Source organism: Balaenoptera physalus, assembly GCF_965194825.1.
Source record: "Balaenoptera physalus genome assembly, chromosome: 10".
Lineage (NCBI taxonomy): Eukaryota > Metazoa > Chordata > Mammalia > Artiodactyla > Balaenopteridae > Balaenoptera > Balaenoptera physalus.
In genome coordinates this window covers 64,390,521-64,414,445 of record NC_138889.1, presented here as the reverse complement: position 1 = coordinate 64,414,445, position 23,925 = coordinate 64,390,521, and the positions used below count along the sequence as shown (strand labels likewise).

General features: G+C 47.6%; 2 protein-coding genes across 2 annotated transcripts in view; one reads left to right on the top strand and one right to left on the bottom strand.

Annotated features, from left to right (window-relative positions):
* Positions 1–1,119: 1,119 nt before the first annotated feature.
* CNGA4 (cyclic nucleotide gated channel subunit alpha 4) lies at positions 1,120–18,294 on the bottom strand. The gene is made up of 6 exons (XM_082411399.1): positions 14,408–18,294; positions 14,171–14,272; positions 13,864–13,970; positions 12,917–13,562; positions 11,800–12,149; positions 1,120–10,066 (listed from the first exon to the last, which is right to left on the bottom strand). Exons 1-6 carry the CDS (start codon positions 14,467–14,469, stop codon positions 9,606–9,608), a joined length of 1,728 nt encoding a protein of 575 aa, XP_082267525.1. The 5' UTR covers positions 14,470–18,294; the 3' UTR covers positions 1,120–9,605.
* Positions 18,295–18,477: 183 nt separating this feature from the next.
* The window catches only part of LOC309637186 (FHF complex subunit HOOK-interacting protein 1B-like), a 48,986-nt gene continuing 43,538 nt past the window's right edge, over positions 18,478–23,925 (top strand). Inside the window, 1 exon segment of the mRNA XM_082411379.1 lies at positions 18,478–18,613. The gene's annotated coding sequence lies outside the window, so the exon portion shown is untranslated.

The window sequence follows — 23,925 nt, the reverse complement described above, 5'->3', positions numbered from 1 at the left end:
TCCTTGGCCACAGAAAGAGCCATTTTGGTGAGGTCCTAGAGACAGAAGACAGATCAGATGTACTGAACACTGAATGTCACGGGAGAAAGTGGAGCAAGTGACTTTAGACAAGGGTTTTTTTTTGAATTTTGTTTTATTTATTTTTTTATACAGCAGGTTCTTATTAGTTATCCATTTTATACATATTAGTGTATACATGTCAATCACAATCTCCCAATTCATCACAGCAAACCACCCCCCCCACTTTCCCCCCTTGGTTAGACAAGTCTTTTTAAAGAATAGTTATTAAGGAAAGGAAAGAGGGTAGTAACTAGAGGGGGATGTGGAATGAAAGATTTTAAGATGGAAGAACTAGAACATTTTTAGGGGCAGATGGAATTACTGCAAAGTGTAGAAAAGACTGAAGATACAAGAGAGAGACAGAGACAGAGACGGAGACACTAATGCAAGGTTCCTGAGAAAAGGTAGGGAAGTATGGAACCCAGTGCATGTGTGGAGGGTTCTAGCTTTTGATGGGAGTACAGATTCAATTGTAAGAAGTTAGTAGAAGAGAATAATTATAGATGAAAATGTCATGGCAACCAGATAACAAGTATATAGATGAAAATGTCATGGCAACCAGATAACAAGTATATTTCCTAGACTTTTTTTTTTTTTGCAGCTAAGTGTGGCTTAATGACTACATTCTAGACAGTGGCTGTGGATGGAAGTCATAAGTGCAGCTTCCAGATCAAGTCCTTAAAGGAAAAGAGTGAACTCTCTCTTCCTCGTTGACTTTTCTTGCAGGTTGACTGTGGATGTGGATAAGCCACTTTCAGTCATGCAGTGAAGTGTGCATCCCTCACACATTAGGGATGGCAGAGTGACAAGATGGAAGGAGCCTGGGTCTCCTACATGCTCAAGTCATTTTGCCACCTCTGGTTCTCTTGTATGAAAAAGAAAGAAACTACAATCTTAAGGCTCTACAATTTTTTCTCTCTTTTATCATAGCACCTTGATCTGTAGCTTAAGACAGTAGGTGTTAGATTTGGTGGAGAGCTGTTTTCTGATAGTTTCTGGTTTCTCTATGAAATTGGAGGTCTGTTTACAGTGAGTGGTGTGCATATGTATGTGTGTGTGTGTATAGGACTGAAATTTTAGGAGTCAAGATGGTTTAAGAAAACTGTATATAATGGGAAAGGGAAAGTGGACATCTGAGGAATGTAGTAAGATAATCAGGAAAGTTTTGAGGACCCACTTAAGAGTTGGTGACTGTGAATTTCTAGTGGTATCAGTTTCTCCAGCAGAGCCCAGACAGTTGGATGCAAGCATGGAGAATGTTGATGGTTCAGTTCCTCCTAAGTTGAGATTTTACCAGATGGGTGGGATGGACAACAAAGGGACAAGCATGAAATGATGGGCCACAAAATCTCAGCTGGACATGGAGAAGACAGAACTATGAGGTAGGTGACAAAGTTTAAATGAGTAATAAGTAGGCTTTAGAAGGTTGGGGGTCATCAGCAATAAGGAAGGGAAGAGGGTAGCACAATGAACATACAAGTGTCAAAGAGCAGAGGTCTATTGAGAGTAAAGAAGCAGCATTGGTGAGGGCAGAGGATTCCCAAATCTGTGTACATGTATTATGAGAGGATGAGAAGCCACCCCTTTCTGTGAAGGATATGCTATCTTTAGGGGATGGCTGGTTTTAGTTAACATGGGAGTTGAGAGGGTGTTCAAAGTTGAGGATATAGCAGTTTGCTGATGTTGGGAAAGGAGTTACAGAGGACGAAACTCCTCTGAGAAGCTTTCCTTAGCCCCACACATCTGGGTTAGGTGCCTCTTAACCCATGTACTTCTGTAACACCTGTATCTCTCATTACAGTAATTCTTACAATTACGTGTCTTGTAATTGCCATTTTGCCTGTCTATATTTCAAGGGTCTGGTGTCTGTCCTTTTCTCCAACATTTTCTCAAACCACTCCCCACACTACTCTCATTTCTATCTTTTCTTTATGCTCAAGGAACCTTGAGTTGTTTATTGTTTCATGGTGCTTTCCATATTGTTCATCATCCGCGTACCTTGCTCATATTCTCCCCTCTAACTAAGTGCAGTTGGGTGATGGGAGGTGAGGACCAGGAGACGGTGGGTATAAACTGTTTCAAGAAGATGGTTTGTAAAGAGGAAAAAAAACCAAGTCATAGATACAGTGGGGAAAGGGGACATACCATGATCAGAGGACGGAGGAGGAGGGATGAAAACGCACTGCTAAGAGGGTCAAAGCTCGTTTCTCAAAATCAGGAAATTCCATCCATGCCAGAGTTAAGCCAACATTTGGAGAGAATGGGATTGCTTAGGGCCAGGAAACAGGGGAATTTTAGATGAGAGCAAGGAGGGAAATGCAAAGTCAATGCCAGAGGACAGAGACTTGGACCCTTGTTCCAGAACAAGTCAGAAACCTAAGAGGTCAAGGAAGCGAGTGCATGAGGTCCTGCAGTAGGGCCAGGTTCAGTCCTCAGGGAAGCTGCCTTTCTGACTCAGGCCTTGACCTGTCAATGTTGTCAGTTTTTTGGTGTTTGGTGCCTCTGTGTGTGTGTGGTGTGTGTCTTGCAGGGGGTGCTGGCCCACCTCGCTTGACTCTTGTGGCTTAGAACAATCTCCCTTTGCCTCGGGGAAGTCTCAGTCACCCACGCTACTGCCCGAGGTGGGCACATGATCCTTCTTTCAATATTCCATATCACAATTGAGATAAGAGGGGAATGTTTAAACAACATGTCAGTAAACGTGCAAGGGAAAGAACGAAAGAGAGGCGCACACAGTGCCGAATGCACAGCCACATAACCCGCTTTATAAGGTAGGACCGATTTCCAGCTAGCTTGCAGGTCCACAGAACATCAGCACTTTCCTTGGGAAGCCCAGTGCTCACACACGGCGGTGTGAGGGTCATGAACACGCTCTGCCTCCACACCCCTGGCCCTGACACACATGCAGCTGGGATCCAGGGCTAGGAGGGGAACCAGTCATTTAGTCCTTGGGGTGCCAGCTTGCCCACTGGCTCAGCCCCTCCCCCTGTGGCTGATCAGGTTGCCTCTTCCCCTCCCCGTTCAAGGCCTTCTTTTCTCGGCATTTCTGTGATGTGCAGAAATTCTTTTTTTTTTTTTAACATCTTTATTGGAGTATAATTGCTTTACAATGGTGTGTTAGTTTCTGCTTTATAACAAAGTGAATCAGTTATACATATACATATGTTCCCATATCTCTTCCCTCTTGCATCTCCCTCCCTCCTGCCCTCCCTATCCCCCTCCTCTAGGTGGTCACAAAGCACCGAGTTGATCTCCCTGTGCTATGCGGTTGCTTCCCACTAGCGATCTATTTTACGTTTGGTAGTGTATATATGTCCATGCCACTCACTCACTTTGTCACATCTTACTCTTCCCCCTCCCCATATCCTCAAGTCCATTCTCTAGTGGGTCTGTGTCTTTATTCCCGTCTTGCCACTATTCTTCTGTGCTGAGCTCCTGCCCATGCACTCCCTGCCCACACAGAAGCCCCTTCTCTTGGCATAATTCAACACAGAGGGAATAGGCTGAGAAGACACACGCCTGGAGCCAGAGCAGGCAGGGATGTTGGCCAGAGGAAAGAAACCAGGGCCAGGGGCAGCCCTCCAGAGGCTGGCCTTATGCTGGGGAGAGCATTGGGGGCTGGCTCCCGCTGGAGGGTTACATTTGGCTTCAGATGTGGCTCTCTCACAGGTAGGCCAAGACAGGCCTGGATCCCCCAGGTCAGGGCCTCACTTGAGGGCTAAAATGGCCATAGGAAGGCTCACCCAGGAAGTCAAATGGATAGAGGGCTTCCAGGAATACATTTGAGCCTCTGGGGCCCTGTGAAACCTACTGGTGAAGGGCAAGGCAGAGGGCAACAGGCCAAGGTACCGAAACCAGAAAGGCAATGCCATACACAGAGAGGGCCCATGCATTCTGCGTAAAAAGCACAGGAGTTTTCAAGCTCTCGGGTAGGGGAGTCTTGAATGATCCCAGCCATTCCATAGTGTAGACCCCACCAGGTGCCTTGGGCTCTGACTTGGCACAGCTAATGTCTCTCAGCATCACCACTGCTGCATTTTAGTGTTTGTTAAAACATCTGAATAAGTTTTTTCATAAACCAGTCGAGACCCCGATTCTGTCTCTAAGATTCCATTTCTCCCTGGGGAATTCTCCCAGCTTTGCAAGGCAATGCAATCCGAAGGCCTGGGAGGGAGCTGGAAGGAAGGGAGGAAAGGAGAGCCCTGCGCCCTCTGCTGGCCAGACCTGGCATTGCCAGCACAGCCCCAGGGCCCAGGGCCAAGCAGGGCTGCACAACCCGTGCTCCTCAGGGTCCTCAAAGGCATAAGCTGCTAGAGGGATAGGAGTAATGGCCATAGCTATTATTCATCATTAAGCATTTGCTATCTGTCAGGCACTGGTAGACAGTTTACATTTCTTATCTCATTTACATTTTAATTCCCCAAGCACTGCTTTCAACAATCTTGAATGATTTTGTAGGAGGTGAAGAGTCCCCCAGCCAGTAAGCAATGTTTCAGAACTAAACTCTGACTCTGACTGGCCTACAAGCACATGATTGGCTCCAAACTCTTTCTTATCTGTTGTGCTTTTAGGCCAGCCTAATACCTGCCCTGACTTGGGCCATGCCCTGACCCCATCTCCAGTCCAGCTAGCCCATCCATTTCTGATCCAAGCGTCAAGCCAAACCCTAGCTTCAGCCCCAAGCTAGAATCCACCGACCTTGCCTCCTGCTCCTGGCTCCTAGTGTCTGCACCAGATCTTCCCTGGGCTGGATGGCCTGTCTCGCTATGAATGGGATTTCCTCCCAAGCTTGACACTTTATTTCTATCTCTCTTTGGGGCTAGCAACCAAACTGTCAGAAAGGAAAAGGTGAAGTACGATGGGCCAAAGAAGCTTCTGTGGGGGGAATAGCTAACTGGGAACACTGAGGAGGAGTGTACATCTCAAATCTTAGCCAGGCCAAGGTGTCCTGAGGTTAGTGACCCAAGGAGGGAAGTGGGTGAGGCCCTAGATACTGCGGGAGGGAGAAGAGGTAAGCCAGAAGCAGCTGGGCTCTCAGCAGGAGGGGCCTTGAACAGTTTTGACACCCCTGTAGAAATCTGGCGGTGACTCCCCCACACCTGCCCTCCTCCCACAGCTGCATGTGTGCGGGCAGAGAGCTGGAATTGGCAGCTCTTCTCCAGAGCAGTGGGTGGTCCGTTGTCTTTGGCAGTAGCCCTGAGATCACACTTCAGCACACTGGGCAGGCTTGCTGGTGATTCACAGGTTTTGCTCTGCACCACTGGCTCCTTCTCCTCTGGGTACTACTTGTTACCACCATTACAGCTTGCAACAGTCATTCTCAAGAAAAGAAGGAGCTTGCCTGGCCTTGACCTCAAGCTGAGGTAGTCCCTTTTCTTATCTCCCTAAAAGAAACAGTAAGACAGACCTCGGTTTCTTTCCATGTGACTTAGGGGCCCTGTGATACTGGGCAAGTTATCTAATCTCCCAGAGCCTTGGTTTCCTCATTTCAAAATGGGGAAATAAGAGCATCTTTCTCATAGTTGTAAAGATTAACTGAGACAATGCACTTAGCCCAGGACCTGGCATAAAATAGCTTTACAATAAATCATATGTAATATTTTTAGTTGCTCCATGGGCTTGTTTCCTGATTTGGAAAAATGAGCATAAAATCAGTTAAATTTCCTAATATTGCTAATTTAAATTTCCAAATGAGATAATTTATATAGAGCAGTTATAAGTGATTCCGTAACAGTGTGTTAAAAAATTGGACATTTCCTTGATTCTCTAAATCAGACAATTCTCATCTAAGTGTTTAACCACCTACCTTACAGAAGATTTAATCTCACTTGTGTTTTGTGACTTTCTTTCCATTCTCTCTTCCTCCAAATTTAGGGTCTTATAAAAGTCCCTGGGAGTTTTATGTTGGACAGAATAGCTGGAGAGGGGGAGGGTCTCTGGCAGTCAGACCATGTTGGTTATGAAGGTATGCACCTCGCTCAAGCCTGTCTCCCCCTAAGGGTGCTGATCTGAGGCTCCAGTGTGAGCTGGGGCAAGGTGATCTTTCTCCAGTTTCCAAAGACTCAATTCTTAGTGTTCCCTATTCTGGGCCTGGGGTGAAAGTGGGGTCCAGGCTGCTTTCCTTCCCAGAAACCCTGTGATAGGTAGAATTTTGACTTCCATTGTCTTTGCCCTCTGGTGTTACTTCTCCAGAACTGTGAGATAATAAATGGGTGCTGTTTAAAGCTGCTAAATTTGGGGCAATATGTTACAGCAGCATAAGAAAACTAATAAAGTGCTGAAGAATCCCATTCTTTTTCTTAGTCTTGGGGAATCTCCTTCCTCAGAAGTCCATAAGCTTCTGCTTCCTCAATTCTCAGTCCTCGCAGACAATCGGGCACAATTCACCCCTAGGTGAATTTTTGTGAAAACCTCGGAGCTCTGATTTTCACAAACAAAAGCTAGGGCAGAGAGTTTCTGAAAATTTATATATGCTTTTAACTTTTTATTTTATATTGGGGTATAGTAGATTAACAATGCTGTATTAGTTTCAGGTGTACAGGAAAGTGATTCAGTTATACATATTCATGTATCTATTCTTTTTCAAATTCTTTTCCCATTTTGGAAATTTCTAGTTTTGATGCTGCAATTCAAAAAGCTTTAAGTCAAGGGGATACAAAGATTTAGGTGCTTTCTTATGATGAGAGGAGGGATAAAATGAACAAAACCCAAATGAATATCTCAGTGAAGTTTCTTGCCACATATATAAATACTTAGCCTAGCAATTGACACACAGTAAATAATATTCTTTGGGCTAAAAGATTATTTTTGTTGTTGTTTTGTTGTTGTGATTCCAGGAACTTAAAATTGTGTTCCCTTCTGCCCATCCTGACTCAACTCTATGCAGCTTGATCCCAAGTTGTCAAAACATTGTCTTCCACACAGAAGTCACTCCACAACTAGAGGACCCCAGCATGGTATTGCTGATATTCAAGATGTCTTGTGGTGTGGTGGCTCTACCAGGAGGAATTTGATCTCCTCATCCTGGAAAAGCAGAGGCAGAGCAAGATGCACAGCTGACTCCAGAAGAATTTTGTTTCTGCATCCAAGAGAGGCAAGATGGCCAGTTATTACCCTCCTGGTGCTGTAGACCAGGATTCTATGGGGTGGCAGGGCCACCTGTTCTAAGAGAGTCTTCTCTTGGGACAGGTGTACACCTTATCAATGAAAAGCTTATTCTCAGCACCCCAAATCCATCAGGAACCACTAAAAAGGCCTTCATTACATACCCACCCATTCTAGCTCAACATGATTTGAAGGTAGAGATGGTAGGAAAACCTCTTGAGAAATTGACACACGTCTTCCTCCAATGTTGGGCCTTTACCTGCTTCGACTCCCATCTCTTTGGTTGCCAAATATATATTTAGGTACCTACCATATGCCAGGCACAGTTTTGGCTCTGAGGATACAGTGATAATCAAGACAGACAGTGACAATCCAATGGATCTCATAATTTGTGAGGAGGCTATCAAAAAATAACCACACATTTTAAAATGACTTAATGTGCAGTGGCCCTCATAATCTCTCTTGACACCCTGGCTCCAGCCACAGCCTCAGTTTCTATGGCTATTTGAAAAAGTTTTGTTTCAAGTCCTTCATGTCTGAGTCCTGCATCATATCTAAAAGGTTGATCAGCTTAGAGGACCCCAACAGCTCGGGGGAATGTCTCCATGACAACACATTAGCAGATGCTCCCTACACATCCTGCCCTCACAGCACTGGGGGCCCTACCCTACATTCTTTTGTACTACCTGTAATAATCATTCTTGATATTCTGTAACTGATGATTCAACATCTTGAAATCACGAGAAAATTAATGACCAAAGTTGTTTACATCTCCCCTGTGATCTGACTTTCATGGATGCTTGAAAATCATATTACAAACACTTCAACCACAAGACCCCAAACTGTGTTTCGCTTCCTACCTAATAGGGGATGTCCCCACCTAAAAACTTGCTACCACTATAGAAATAAAGGTTCTTTTACCCATGTTTTCTTCTTGTTCCTTCTGCCTCCTGACCAACGCTGGTGCTTCCCCATGTGGCCCTGCATGACACAGTGTGCCACCTCCTGTTGAGGACTGTAAGTGATAAATTCTTCTTTCAATGGCATTGATCTCTGAGTGTGTCATCACTCAGTCAGTGTAATATAAATTTATCAGTTTGATGTTGATAAATTAAATTCTAGGCACATTTTAAAATACCACCTGGCACAGCCTACACCCAAAGACTTGCCAGGCCTTGGAGGAGCTAGAGTTGTGGCAAGGGGGAATCTGATTCAGAGATGACACCTGACTCTGCTCCACAGACCCTATAACACCTCTTCTGCCCCAAACGTGCAGACCTTCTTCTAAGTATGTAAAAGTTTCTCCAAAACTCCCCAAACACTCATCTCCAGTTGTCCCCAGTCATGATATTCCACCCCACCTAGTCTCTATTCTCCACCCTATATCTTGGAATGTATAGAGAAGGAGGGCTGGGTTTCTGACAGGACAAAGGCCAGCTCTGAGAACCAGCATGGTAGGACAGGGCCAGCTGAGTAGTCCTGGGAACTATTCTCCCCTTGGAATCAGTCCCAAGAGCAAGGTAGCCCTGGCCTCAGGTTCCAGGGCTGAACCAAAGGAAGGAAAAAGGAGCAGAGGTATTTCCTCTGGCTTACTAAGCTAGATCAAACCCTTCAGAGCTCATGAGGTTGAGGGCACAAACTCTGCTGTGAGATGCAATGGTCAGTGTGTATATGTGAATGTGTCTATGAAAACGTGTGCACACTTACAGCAGTGTGACGCATAAGCCTGCTTTGCCTTGGCTCAGTGCTTCTTGATTCATCAGGTACTTCCGCCTCTTTGAATCCAACCCACCAACTCTACACAGCCTGTGCCCCTTGCCCCTGTAACCGAGAATTCAGACAGAATTCATCCTGGACCATATTGGCTTTGCTTTTTCCCATCAGCCCCATAAATGCTTAGTGAGGAAGCAAATATTTATTGAAGTGCTACTTGCAGGGTACACTTGTGAACCTCCCATATGGAGGGGCATTTAAAAGATATCTTGGAACAAGAGGGTTATGGGAGTCCTTTTGTGTGTTCACAAGTGTGTGCAAACCTGTGGAAAGCATCTGTGTGTACTGATGTGTGATTCTTGGTATATGTGTGTTTATGAGGTGCATGACTGAATGTGCATATATGATGTGGGTATAAGACATATGTATGTGAGAAAGCACGTGTGCTCTGAGAAGGGGAACTCCAGAGCATTTTATATGGATTTCACAGTCTCACGGCCAGTGTAGATATATGCAAATAGGTGTGTGTGTGTGCGTGTGTGTGTGTGTGCTGGGTGAGCAGGGGATAAATGTGTGCTATACTCCTGCATCTCTAGGTGGTGCATCTACATACCCAATTCACTCCCATCTCTGTAACCTAGCAGACAGGATGGCAGAGTTTCTGCAGGCAGGCTTTCCTGTAACTCTGGATGCACTTGGTGGTGGGGGTCTGGGGAATAGCCATGGGGTCACTCTGGGCTTGGGGGTCCCTCCTGGCCAGCTCTGCCCTCTGCATCCTTGGACGTTCCCTCCCCAGTTTCGCCCTCATCGTCGGCCTCGGCCAGTTCCTCAGGCATTGGCCACTCCCGAGTCTGCCACTCCAGCCGCTCGACACGATAGGCGATCTTGAGTGCACTGGACTCCAGCTCAGCCAGGAGTCGCGCGAACTTGGTCTGCAGATCATCGAGTTGCTGGTCGAGGCCTCGCAGCCGGGCCTCCGTGGCCTCCTGTAGGGCGATCTCAGCTGCCTCGGCATTTACGTCCAACTTGTTCATTTTGAGCAGGATCTCACGGCCCTTTTCCTCCATGACGGCCTGGGCCTGTGGATACTCGCTCAGCACTTCCTGCAGGTCCTCCTTGCTCAAGCAGAACAGATCCGAATAACCTAGACTCTTGATGTTGGCTGTACGGCGGTTCCCAGACATGTTCCCTGTGGCCACGGGCAGACATGTGGGAGGATAGTCAGGGTGGGCGTGAGAGGGCATTTCCCTCCTGAACCAGGACCCCCACCTCCACATTTGTGCTTCTGAGCCTCTCTTCCTGCCTCATTAATTCTTTCATCCAGTAAAGTACTGGGTAGGGACTGGGCCCTGTGCTGGGTGGGTATCAGTGACCTGCCTCCAAGAGTTCACAGTCTAGAGGACTTAGACGTTTAAGGGGATAGTTATGTAACAGTACAGCCAATGCAGCGTAGATGTGCATCTGGTACTATGGGAAGACAGGCAAAGAGCCCCTGACAAGCTGTAAGGCAGAGAATTTAGGGAGGCCCGGAGGAACTGATGCCTGGACTGAGTAGGAGGTAACTAGGGGAGCGGGTGGGGAGGGCAGCTAGGCAGAGGGAGGAATGTGAGCGGAGGGATGGACTTAGGAAAGGGTTAGGTGGTTACAGAATACAGTAAGCTGTCCAGGGAGGCTGAAGGTCAGGGTGTGAGGAGAGTAGGAGAGATGGAGAGAGCCAGGTCATGCTGGTCTCGTAGCCCTGGCAAGGAGTCCAGACCTTATGTTGAGGACAGTGAGAAACTATTGAAATATTTTAAGCAGGAGAACTGTATGGTGTCGTCTGCATTTTAGAAAGATATTGGTGGGTGGTGGGTGGGAAGGTAGGTTCGTCTGAATGCTGCAACGTCTCAGAGGTAGAAGGACCTTAGAAGGGGCAAGGGAACTACCGTTTGTTGAACTCTTGCTATGCGCCAGGCATTGCACTGGTTGCCTCACTCATAGCCCATTTAATCCTCCCAAATAACTCTCTGGGTTTTTAATATCATCCCTCTTTTGGGTAGGTGAGGAAACTGAGGCCTAAAAGAGGGAAGTGACTTGTCCAAAGTCAGGTAAACAGTGGCCAACGACATACAAGATGTGGGTCTTGAGGGGGTCCTTGGAGGAAGATGTGAGGCATTTAGGACAACTGGAGAGTGGGATCCCCAGACTGAGAGCACACCCAGTGCTCTCACCCCCTTTTCAGTCTTTCCCATCTCCTGTGGCCTCAGTGTCTTTACCTGTGATTAGGTATAACAACTCCTACTGCACGGGCTGATAAGAGGAACAAATGAGCCAGTGTGCAGTACCTGGCCTGGACTGGAGTTGATGCAGTAAATAGGAATTCCTTCCTTCTACCTTCCTTTCCAGTTGGCTATAAGAAATTTGTTTCTTGTACTGATCCCAGGAGTGTATACTTATTACCTGTGTGACCTTAGACAAGTTCCCCAAACTCTCTGTGCTCTAATTTCCTTACCTTTAAAATGGGGATAATAGTAGCTACTTTATAGAGCTGCTGTGAGAATTTGATGAGTTGGTACATGTGGAGAACTTTGAACAAGGCATGTAGTAAGCATGCAATAAATATTAGCCATTATTATTATTATTATTGATTGTTATTATCTCTGCACTTTCCACTGATCTGTTGGTGCCTTGGGTGGTTATCCACAGAGCAGGTCTACTCTCTCTTCCAAGGACCCACCCTGCTCATTGACCTTGGCTCAGCCTCTTCTCAGGGAACAGACCCTCCTTGTCCTGCTTCTCTCTTGAGCCCTCTAGTGACTCAGGCAAGGGCCAGGTGTCCTTAATCTGTAGGCTCTGAAGTACCACCTGGTCTCAGCACGGGGTTCTGCTGTCCCCATTCCCCTCCCCTAGCCCTGTCTCCGGAACGAATGATGGCGTGCCCACCTTTGATGTTGATGATGCTGATCTCCCCAAAGTAGAGCCCTGCACCAAGCACAGCATACTGAGTGACACCATCATCGGCTACCACAGCCAGCTGACCCTCTCGGATGATGTACATCTCTCGGCCGATGTCCCCCTTGCGGCAGACATATTCGCCTGGTGAGTAGGTCTGGGGCTGCAGCTTCAGCACCAGCTCCTCCAGCAGGCTGGCCTCACAGTTCTGGAAGATCTGCACCCGGCTCAGAGTAGGCAGGTGTACAGACACGGCCACTTCTGCCCTCAACTGCTCGGGCAAGTGCTGTAAGATGGCTACCTCATTGGTCATCTTCTTGTTGATCTGCAGGTGCTGGTACCTGGGGGCAAGGTACATCATCAGTCCTCACCAGCCCGCTACATGCCTCCCTCTACGTCTTCCATCAGGGCTCTCAGCTCAGCCTCAGCCAAGAACCCAACCACACTGAGTTCTCACAGGGGTCATGGGAATACTTGACAGTTGGTTGATAAACATCTTTAATGCACTATCTGCTGGTCAGAGATATGTTTTGACAGCTTCTCCCTCACCCAGGGCCTGGAAGCCTCCACCAGTGAAGAGTGACTAGGATACCCTTTAGCTCTTGTCAGGCTCTACTCACCCACCATTCAGTGATGTCTTGTACCGTATCACCGATATCTACTTCAGTCACCAAGCCCCATCTTCTTTAGCGATCCTCTGCTCAACTTGGTGACACTTCCCTTTGTTCAGCCTACAGTATGGACTCCACGACATAGTCAACCATCTTGTTGGTGGCCATCCCCTGAGGAGTATTGCTTTTCCCTCTTACCTCTTCCAGGACCTTCTGAGTCCTACCAGGTGGTGGCAGTTCCCATTCCCTGGGTTCTGGGTTATCCTTCCTTGTGTATGAATTCCTCTCCCTGTCAGTCTTTTACCCAACCCCTCGCTCTAAGTCCATGTCCAATTAGTGGAGGAAACCCTTTTCCAAGTCCCACGCAGTGAACCCTCCAATGAGCCACACCCTGAATGCCCCGCCTGACCCACCAGGCGATAAGAACCCAGCCACCCTCCTCAGATTCTATCCAGTACACCCCTCGCTGTCCTGGTCTGGAACCCCAGCATCCTCACCAGTCAATGACTCGCCGCTCCAGCCTGCGGTTGACGTGATGCAGCTTCATGTATTTCTTCACCAGGGCGTGGTCTGGGTAGAAGGCTGCATCTGCAGCGTTCATGTTGTAGATGACAGAGCTCATGCTACCCATGATGGTGGCGAAACCCATGACGGCCAGTAGGAAGTCTCCCACCATGAAGAGGTACTCCTCCTCCCGGTCTGGCAGCGGCGTATCGCCCACGGTGGTCAGGATCAGCGTGGAGAAGTAAAAGCTATAGAGGTACTGGCGCCGCAGCTGCTCAAAGCCAGGCTGAGCGGGGTCGGGGTACACCCAGGCGTCACGCCCGAAGCCCAGGTACCGGGACAGGGCAAAGTATAGGCAGCTGTTCCAGTGGATGACAACAAAAACGTAAAGCATCAGCTTGGTGATGCGGAAGGCATTCGGGTAAACTGTGCGGGTCTCCATGCGGTCAAAGGCCTCAAAGAGGCGGGCCACCCGCAGAAAGCGGTTCAGCCTCAGCGTGGGTGTGTGCGGACCCAGACTCACGTAGGCCACTTCCGTGGGTAACAGGGAAACCAGGTCCAAGAAGAAGCTCCAGGTGCGAACGTAGCGACTCGAGATCCTACCCTTGTCCACCACCAGTATGCCCTGTTCCAAGAATCCTGGTGGGGGGAGTGGGGGCCGCCGTGGGTGGTGTCAGATATGGGGTGGAGTCAGGGCACCCGCCTGCTCCAGAAATGAGGTTGAGGGTGGGCAGGCCAGGGCAGGCCAGGGAGACAGTTACCGGGGACAGGGTGGGGGCCGGCTTAACCCTGCTCCAGGGTTTCTGGGGTGAGCACAGGGATACCGTAAACATAGAGGCATGTGAAAGTGCTGTCAGGGAGGGGCTCACTTTCTTGTTACTAAGAGGCTCTCTTTAGGAAGGGAACATGGAAAGAAACGTCAGTCCTGAGACTCACTGACCCGTGTGAAAGCGCACCACGATGTCCAGTAGGTAGAGCAGGTCACTCGTGCAGTCCAGTACCAACCAGGCCACCAGATAATAGCGCTGCAAGTCGGGGAAGCAGGCTCTGCGTGGCAGGGACAGAAAGGAGTGGCTTCAGGGCGCCCTCTGTGTGCTAGGTGTTCTCCTGCAGCCGCTGAGCATTAAGCGCTGGGCTCTCATATGGACGCCGCCCCTACACCAGCCCCGTGCAAGGGACCCGCCCCTCTCCTGGGCCTCACTCTTTAGCCCTGGTCTCTGCTTAAGGCCCTTCCCATAGCGCCAAACCTGCACACGATGATGATGAGGTTATACATTACTGGGAAGGCCATAGTGTTCAACCACCAGTAGTAGTAATCCCCAGATGGGTCCAGGACCGGCAGCCACTTCCTGTGGGCAAGAGGGGAAGTTGTGCTTCATCTATTCACCGTTCAGTGCTGCGGTTGTGACTGGGAGCAGCAAAGAAGGACCAGGCTCCATCTAGTGAGGCAGACAGATCTTACACAGGGGACCAGGATCTCTCACCTGGCCTCGGGTGGGGCAGAACCGCTGGACTCTGTCGTCTTCACTTTGCTGTCCTGGCTCATGGTTCTGTGGCCTGGTGCCTGGGTGTAAGATATCCAGGGCCTCTGCCTGCAGGTGGCTTCAGGAGGTGGGGGTAGTGCCAAGCTGCCCTTGGTCTCCAGCTGCGATTCCTCTGTCTTTGGCTTCTGAAGCTCTTAGCAACACAACCAGGGCCAGCTGCTACTGAAGGGGTGGAGGCAGTGTGGCTCCAGCGCTCCGCCCCGTCTCCTAGGGCCTGGGCTTACACCTGCTCAACTAAACATCTCTAATGGGGTCCCTGGAGATGGTGGAGGTGCATGCCTCAGACGTTTAGGCTACGCCTCATCTCCCTCCGCCTTCCTCAAAGTTGAACTACACAGGGGCCCTCTAGTCAGGAGACCTGCGTGCCAGTGTAGGCTCAGAAATTCATTCTGTTTTACCCTGTGCAAGTTCCCTGCTCGCACCTCATTTTTTATTCATTGAACAACTATTCACTGAATGGCTCATTTGTGTCAGGTGCTGAACTAGTCTCCAGGGACAAAGAATGCCTGTCACATCACATATGAGCTCTGTTTCCATTACCTGCACCCTATCTACTTCCTTCCTGCTGGATGAGTGTGATGGGGGCCATCCTGTGGCATTTTTGCCCTCATTCCCTTCTTGTTACCTCTCATGCCTGATCTCACACGTTATTTCATGTGTTTTCTAGATCCTCAACCTCTTTCAGTTTTCCCTTTCTGTGAACATGCTTAAACCTCCCATACCAGAACAAACAAAAAAATCCTAAAAATTCTCCCTCAACTTGATGTCCCTTTCACTATTATCATCTTTCTCAGTCAACAAGTCATAATCAGAACACCTGCTATGTGCCAGGCCAATATTGTGCTAAGTATTGGGGATAAAAGATGAATGAAACACATTCCTTGCCCTCCAGAAACTCACAGTCTGGTAGGGGGGAAGAATCAGGTAGATAGGCAATTACACATCAGTCTGATGGGTACTCTGTTAGGTGGGTACACAGAGGGTTATTACAGTACACAGAAAGGGTCCTAATTGAGACTGGGTTCTGTAGGATGAATAGGAGTTAGTCAAGTATAAGACGGAAGAGTGAAGAGCACTCAGGCAAAGTGTATAGAGTATGCAAAGGCATAGAGATTTCAAAAAGCATGGGTGACTGGGGGAACATCACTTGGTTTTTGTAGTGAACCTGAGAGACTAGTGGTAAAAGATGAGGCTGAATGGTGGACAGAGGACAGCTCAGGGAGAGCTTTGTCAGTCATGTTATACAGCTAGGATTTTATCTAAATGCAATGAAGAACTCATTAAATGTTTTGCACAGTTAAGTGATATGGCTAGATTTGTGTTTTCAGAGAGTTTCTTGGAAGGAACATCTATAGTTTCCAACATTTTATTTTATTTTTTTGAAATCCTCTTTTCCCATGGCTTCTATTGATACCATAATGTCTTGGTTTTCTGCTTATTTCTTCTTAGTCTCTTTCATAAGCCCCTGTGTCCACCCCTCCTGTTCTGGTGTTTTTTCGGACTCTGTCCTAGGCCTTCCTCTCTTTCCATCCTCCCAACTCTCTCTGGTCAATCTTGGTCACCCACAGGATCTCCTTTTGCATCTAATGTCTCTCAAGAACTCTCTTTGAGCTCCAGACCTATCTATACCACTAATTGCTGTCTGGATGTCCCCAATCAGATATTCCACAGTCACCTTCAGCCCATTGGCTCCATAATTGAGCTCATTTTCTTCCCCCATCTGCTCTTTCTCTTATAATCCCTATCTCTGGCCTATCAGCCAAAATACCTAGCCCCAGTATTTATTATTATTACTATTGTATAACATTGTGGCAGTTTTAAAAAATAGTCACAAATTCTTTGATGCTCCTTCCTTGTGGCTGTTCAGTCAATAGAGTATAGCAGGAATGATGTTGTGTGACTTCTGAGACCAGATCATAAAAGTCCATGCAGCTTCCTTCTGGTTTTCTTTGAACACTCACTGTCTGGAAGCTCCCTCTCAGGATGCTCCCTCTTGGAACCTAGCTGCCACGTTGTGAGAAGCCCAAGCCACAGAAGCAGTCAGGTGTCTGTACTTTGTTTGACAGTCCCAGCTCAAGCATCAGACATGTGAGTGAAGAAGCCTCCAGATGATTCCAGCCACCAGCCTCAAGTCACCCCCCACACGTTTGAACTTTCTAGATGAGGTCCCAGACATCAGGGAACAGAGACAAGCCATTCCTGCCACGTCTTGTTCAAATTCCCAGAATCTGTGAGCATAAAAAAATGGCTGCTTTTTTACACTATTAAGTTTGGGATGATTTGTTACACAGCATAGTAACCAGAACATACATATAGAAAAGTACATATTTCCTAAGTACACAGCTTGATGAATTTCACAAAGTGAACACAGTCATGAACCAGCACTCACTTCAAGAGCCCCACTCTGTCCTCTTCCAGTCAATGCTTTTCCAAGGGTAATCACTATCCTGGCTCTCAATCCTGTAGTTTAGTTTTGCCTGTGTTTGACTTCTATAAACTAAGCATCAGTTTTTAATCCTTCCTCTTATTTTCCTTTCATATTCATCCAGTCATCAAGCCCTGGTGACCTAATAACCACATATCCATTTCTCTACATCCTTCCTATTCTAATTTGGGCCTTATCAATCTGATCATAAAATTCTTTATAGTTCTCTATTATCCCAAGGATAAAAATCTAAACTCCTTAACACGGCCTGCAAAGCTCTCTGGTACCTGACCTCTGTTTGTGTCTTCAGCCTCATCTCACAGTGTTTCCTCTGCATGTTCCCTAGGCTCCAGACAAGCTGTACTGATTATAGTTTCCAGAGTACCTCCCACATGTTGTCCATTCTTTCTCACCTTGTTATGTGCTGATCCTTTGGGCTGAAACTTCCATTTCTTTTTCTTTTTAAATACTTTTCCTTTTGAACTAATTTTAGGCTTACAGAAAAGTTGCAGAAATAGTATAAAAGTCCTTGTAAACTCCTTACCCATGTTCCCTTGTTATCATCTATATAACTAGAGCACAGTGATAAAAACCGGGGAATTAACATCGATACAATACTTGCAACTAAACTGCAGACCTTATCTGAAACTTCCATTTCTCAATCTTACTCTTGCTTGTTTCTCAAGACTGCTCAGACATCATCTCCTCCTGGACGGCTTCCCTAGGCCCCTTCGCTCTTCTTTCCCCTCATCTTCTAGACACACATAACACGCTAAGTGCTGCTCCTCGATGGCAATTACACTACGTTGCAATTGTCTACCAATAAGGGCTGAGGTCCTGGAGGGCTGAGACTGGTTTTAATTGATCTGGAATCCTGCCTGACAAAGAGGACCTTACTCCATGTTCCTTGGGTTGACTGAAAACGATAGTGCCCAAGGGATCACGAGGCAGCAGGTGTTGGCGAGCCAACGAGGGGCGGTCATCGCCCGGGTACTATCCAAGCCGTTCGTGCAGATGGTGCAAGAAAGGAACTAGACCTCTCGCCGTCAGCCCTCTCTAGGGCTCTGCTTTTCCACAGGCCCCGCCCACCTACCGACTCCTCCCCTCAGGCCTACCCTCTTGTTATCTCCGCCCTTTCCACGCCCCCTCTTCCACTGTCAGCACCGCCAAGATCCGTGACCCCGCCCCTATCACGTTAGTCTCTCTTTCAGCCGGATCTCTGTCCTAAGCCCCGCCCTCCGGTCTTTCCCTGCCTCTTTAAGTCGCATCGCTCTTTAGGTCCCTCCTTCTGCCCTCCGGTTCGACCTTTCTTCCTCAGGCTCCGCCCCCGCCCCGCGGGCCTCCGCCTCCCCAGAGGTCTTCCCCTATGACACGCCAGAGTCCTTCAGAAGGGCGGGGTTTGCAATGCGAGGGGGCGGAACCTGGGGGAAGAGGCGGTACTCCTTGCTTGGAATGCCGTCGGCGACCCCGCCCCTGCGCTCTGCCGTTGCCAGGAAACAAGCATCGACGCTCTGGCTCTGGCCGGGCCCAGCCAATGAGCTGGCACGCCGCTGCCCAGCGGTGCGTCGCTGGGCGGTTACGTGTGGTGCGCGGGGGCGCGGGTTGCGTGTGGCGCGGGGCGGGGCGCGGCTGGTGCGCCTGAGGAGCGATGGCGGCCTGAACTCACCTAGCACCGCGGTGGCGATCGGGCCTGGTCAGGGTCGGAGTTCTGTGACTGAACAGTAAGTGAGGGCCGGAGGGCGTGTGAGAGGGGATGAGGGGCTGGGGAATGACGGCACTGGGTTTGGTGACTGTCCTGGTTGTGAGGGGACAGGGTGAGGGGCTGGCATGTGGTGAGGGGCCAGGTGTGAGTGTCTAAGGTAGGGGAGCAGGGCGAGAGCCTCGGGGTGAGTGGGCAAGTAAGGAGCTGGGTTGTATGAGGGGCCGGGATGCCTCCTGAGGGGCCAAGTGGAAGGGACTTGTGAACACGATTTACTGAGCAGCTGGGGCTCCTGTGGGCAGGCGTGAGGGACAACCCTGGGACCAGAGTGAGGGGCTGAGGCCTGTGCGGGGAGCGGGAATGGACAGGGCGAAGGCGGGAGCATGCGGGCTGGTGGTGAATCGGGAGGGAGTTGAGCGCAGGGCATGGCGGAAGGAATGAGGGTTGTGAGACTTGGATAAAGGTGAGAGGTCGGTTCTGAATGGAGTGTCCTGCTCAGTGAGAGCAGTAGTTTTAGACTGAGTAGGACAGCTTGGGCGGAAGTGTTGTGCTCTTGGCTCTTCTGCTTCATGGGCTCTACATATTTTGGAGGATCAAAAGATGAAAGCGTCGTGGGCAGTAGTAACAATGATAATGGAAATCATTTTTTAGGCTTACTCTTCAACAGAGTCATCATTGGAATCCCTCGTTCCCTCAAGTTCCTCCTTGGGACTGCAGACTTGAAGATGGTCCCTCTCATGGAGATTTTTTGGCTATGACCGCCTATGTTTGTTGTCTCTCCACCTGCTTCTGGGCAACCGTACTCCACCGCTGCTCCTTACCTGTGCTGAGCTGTGGGGCTTTGACCGTTGCCATCTGTATTGGATTAACCACTTACAGCTGCTAATTCTACTTTCATGGAAATCATATGGTTTGTTACATACAACGCTGTATTTAGACTCCCAAACAGGATGGCTTTGCTTTCATTTACTTACAGTTAAATTAAAAAAAAAAAAAAAAAAGCGAATTTATGTGCAATAAACTACTCATATTTAAAATGTACATGTTTGATGAGTTCTGACATATGTTTACATCTGTGAAACCATCACCACTTTCAAGATACTGAACATTTCTCCCACCCCCCCAAAAGTTTTCTCCTGTCCCTTTGCAGTTCATTCCTCGCCCCACGACATGTTATTGGGTTCACTTTATTAGCATTTTGCAGGTCCCCTTTTCCCTGCCAACCCATATGCACGTGGAAATTTTGAGTGTTCTAGAAAGCTGGGTTGGCACTCAGATAATGGCTCCTTTCACACCACTAAAATTTCCTCTCTAGTGACAGTCTGCCACAGCGCAGATACCTCCCCCAACCTCAGGAAGAGGTAGACCTTCCCTATCCAGACCATTCTTTGGGAATTAGGGGCAGCCCAAGTCCCCATTCTGTTCTAGAGTCTGAGCCTCAGAACCAACTGTTCTGTCCTGTGGTATGTTTTCATTGCTTCTCTCTGGAGGCTGAACAGGTTTTCATGCTGGTGGAACCCTCGGCAATCTGCCCAGATGATCAGAACCCTACAGAACTTACATGTATAATGAAAGAGTTCAGAACAATGATTCCTGAACACTGGGCCAAGGACAGTGCCAGTCCGTGATAAAGTTTTTATCTCTTCAAGGTGGAAGGAGAGAAAGACAACATATGGAACATGAGTTTTCCATAAAGATAAATTTATTCTTAAATTATCTTTCCTATTCTTTTGGTATTAAAGTGCTCTCTCACTGGTAAAGTAATGGTGGCAGCGGATGATGGGTTTTAAAAAACTGATCTATTTGCCAAAATAAAAAGTAACAATCCTATTTTAAAAGTTTTAAAATCTATTTCTACTGGTTCATGAAATCCAGGAATTCAGGGTGATGATAGTGTGGCTGCTGAATTATGTTGAGGAAGCATGCATTTATACAGTAGAATTACTGTCTGACATCTAAATTGCATTCATGCGTTACATAGCGAAGTCAGATTTTACTGGAATTACATAGATTCCTTGTGAAGTAATGCAAGGGCAGGAATTCTGATTTTATAGATGGAGAATCAAATCGAAGAGCCAGAGACCACATAGTGATAAAGTGGCAAAGCTGGACCCAAAATTTGGTCTCAAGAGAGTGACAGTGACTTGGGAAAAAAAAATTTGTAACAGAGAGTGAAGGTGATGTGGAGTAAAAAGCATGTGATGTACAGGAAGGGTTGTGATGACATGGAGGACGTTATCCTGGCAAAAAAGTCTTTTCTATGATTTGTAATTGTTCTGTTTCCAAAAGAGGTTAAAGAGACTTTGAGGGTGACATGGGTTTGAAGGTTTTGTTTAATAATGGGGCAAAAACATAGGAACAGGTGTACATAATACCTGGATCACATTGTGATAGTGATAGGTGAGTCAAGTCACATGTCCGAGGGTTCTTAGGGACTGTCCAAGTTCTTGGTTGTTCTGGAGAAAGCACTGGGTTTCGTAAGCTTCCTATTTGCTATACTGAACTCTTTGTTGAATAATAGTGCATTAAGTATAATGGATTTTGCTTTATGATATATATAGCTGAGTGGTAGATCTGAGGAGATGAAACATAGATGAGGATGATGATGTAGAGATAGAAACATGCTTGGGGCGCTGTGTGTAACCATTTATTCCACATCTGCTATGTGCCAGGCACTCTGCTAAGTGATGGGAGAACAAATTCATTCATTCATATAGTAATTCATTTATTCATTCAGCAAATACTTCAGCATATAGTCTGCCCTTGTGATGCTCACATTTTATGAGATAACAAGATAGATAAGATGTGGTCCTGTGAAGTCTCAAGGAATTTTCACTCTGGTTGGGAGAGATGGACACATGGAAAGATAATTTCAGTTGAGAGAGAGAATGTGAAATATGAAAGTATATCATAACGAGGTGATTACTTGTCTGTATCTAGTCTCAGTCTCTCTCTATGTTCCAGTCATATTTACTCAGTGATCTATGGTATATCTCCACAGGTATCGCAGTTAACGTGTCCAAAACAGAACTCATTGTCTTTGCTTTGAAAGTCTGCTTTTGCACCACGTGTCATATCGCAATCCAGGCGAGGACTTCAGTGTCATCTTCCATCTTTCTGCTCCTTCACCCCCTGTATGTAGTCAGTCACTAAAATCTTAATACATTTCTCTTTATATTATCTGTTTTCTTCATCTCCACAGCTACATCTTCACAGTTAAGGCTTTAGTTTACTACCTCCTCATCTCTCATCTGGATTTTTTTCCCCAGACAGTCTCCTGCCTTCAGACTTGCTCTTTTCTAATCCGTCCCTGGAATGGTCTTTCTAAAAATGCAAATTTGATCATGGAGCTCCTCTGCTAAAAACTTTTGACTCTTTGTGTTCTGTAGGATAACATCCAAATTCCTTAATATGGCATCATTTGGCCTCAACTCACCTCTCCAGCCTCATCTCGGGCCACTCTCTCTCTACTCTGTGTTCTAGCTTGAGTAAATTGTTCACAGTTCCCTGACAAACATGTTACTTTTTTGAGCCTTGAAATCTTTGTAATAGCTGCTTCCTCTACTAGGAATGCCTTTTCTTCTCTGCGCAGTGAACTTTCCTCATCCATTATGATCTAGTTCAGTTTCACCTTCTCTTTGACTTCTTTGTCGCCCTTCCGCAGAAGGGGTGGAGAAAGCCATGTGTGACATGGGGATTTACTGTTGTAAAGGGGAGTCACTGTGCAATAGAGTTCACGCTGTGAGTTATGAGGACTCTGCTGGAGTGAGGTGGGGAGATCCCTGCAAGAAGCAGAGGTGGTACTGGGGAGAGGGGAGGGAGTGAGTTAGGACCATACGCTGATATCCCATTTGTCTCATACATATAGGCTGAGGGATAGACAGGCAGAGAGGATATGTGTGAGCTGAGCTCTAGATCGTAGGCTCCTATGAGATGGGGTTTGTTTATTTGTTTTTCCCTTTTGTGTTACTATGAGGTTTTAATCAGATCTTTCTACTTTCAGAATCTAGGGTAAGAGCCCATCGCTGCCTCTTATGTCAGTAAGAGGAAGAGCCTAGGAAGAGCCATTGTAGTGGGAGAGCAGCCGCAGAACTTCACTGACCTGTTCTTAGAAGGTTGTTTTGGTCTCTCTCTGTCTGCTGTAGGTGTTGCAGGTGTATCCCTGCCCCCACCTTCCTCCCTCTTTGCCTCTCCCAGGGCAAAGGTTCATAAGTGAGACTGAGCCACTTCCTGCCTTGTGCCTGCTATTCCGAGGTTGGTGGACACCCTTGCTGAGTGTTCCTATAAGGCTGTATTTTGGGCCCTACGGTGAGCGCTTGACCTTGGCCATTTTGGGGGGTCTGAAAGATCATCTTCTTTTTTCCCTGTGGCTGAGCCTGTAGGTAAATTTGGGAAGAGGGATCTACTTTTCTCTAGACTTTGCTGTGGGAGGAAAGGGCACAGTAATAGGGTGGTGATCCCATTCTCTTCTGTTTTGTTCTGAACTTTTCAAGATTAACAGGGAGTGAGGGAGTCTTAGGTAGGTGACAGGAACACCAAGCTGTGGCTTTCTTTTAGGTTTCTGAAGTATGTGAAGAGGGTCCAGGTTAAGTGTTAGCTTTTGGGTTCTGAGACAGTGATTTCAGTGTGGCTTTTCTCTTTGAGGTCTTTGAAAAGAAATGGGGGTGGGGTGGGGAGGGAAAGCCCTGGAGGCCAGTTCCCCTTGGGTCTGTGAGCAGTGCTCTATGTTAGTCAAGGAGTAGAGCAGAAGTGGGCGCCCCAGGTACATCACAAGGTAGAAGCTGTTTGTTAGTCTTTGGAATTGAGTTCTAGAAGCTGGAAGCAGTTTAGTTTTGGACATGTTAAGGCCTTACTTTGCTGAGACTGGATGCTTGGCCCTTCTTCAGCTCCCCTGGGGTGTGAGTGTGACGCTAGGTCTCTCTGCTCCACCTTATGCTGCTATCTGACATTTTTTTTTTTTTTTAAAGCAAGCATCTGCCTTTTTTTAAAAAAATTAATTAATTAATTTATTTATTTATTTTTGGCCGTGTTGGGTCTTCGTTTCTGTGCGAGGGCTTTCTCTAGTTGTGGCAAGCGGGGGCCACTCTTCATCGCGGTGTGCGGGCTTCTCACTGTCGCGGCCTCTCTTGTTGCGGAGCACAGGCTCCAGACGCGCAGGCTCAGTAGTTGTGGCTCACGGGCCCAGTTGCTCCGCGGCATGTGGGATCCTCCCAGACCAGGGCTCGAACCCGTGTCCCCTGCACTGGCAGGCAGATTCTCAACCACTGCGCCACCAGGGAAGCCCCCCTGACATATTTTTAAAGGCAAATTTGATCTTGTCATTTCCTTGTTTAA

Bases quoted from the DNA above. Each gene is read 5' to 3' on its own strand.
- CNGA4 (XM_082411399.1), bottom strand. From the start codon at position 14,469: ATGAGCCAGGACAGCAAAGTGAAGACGACAGAGTCCAGCGGTTCTGCC. The intron at 13,971-14,170 runs GTTTGGCGCTAT...CCTGCCACGCAG, and splicing joins CTCATCATCATCGTGTGCAG to AGCCTGCTTCCCCGACTTGC. The intron at 10,067-11,799 runs GTGGGCACGCCA...CCGTGGCCACAG, and splicing joins CAGCATCATCAACATCAAAG to GGAACATGTCTGGGAACCGC.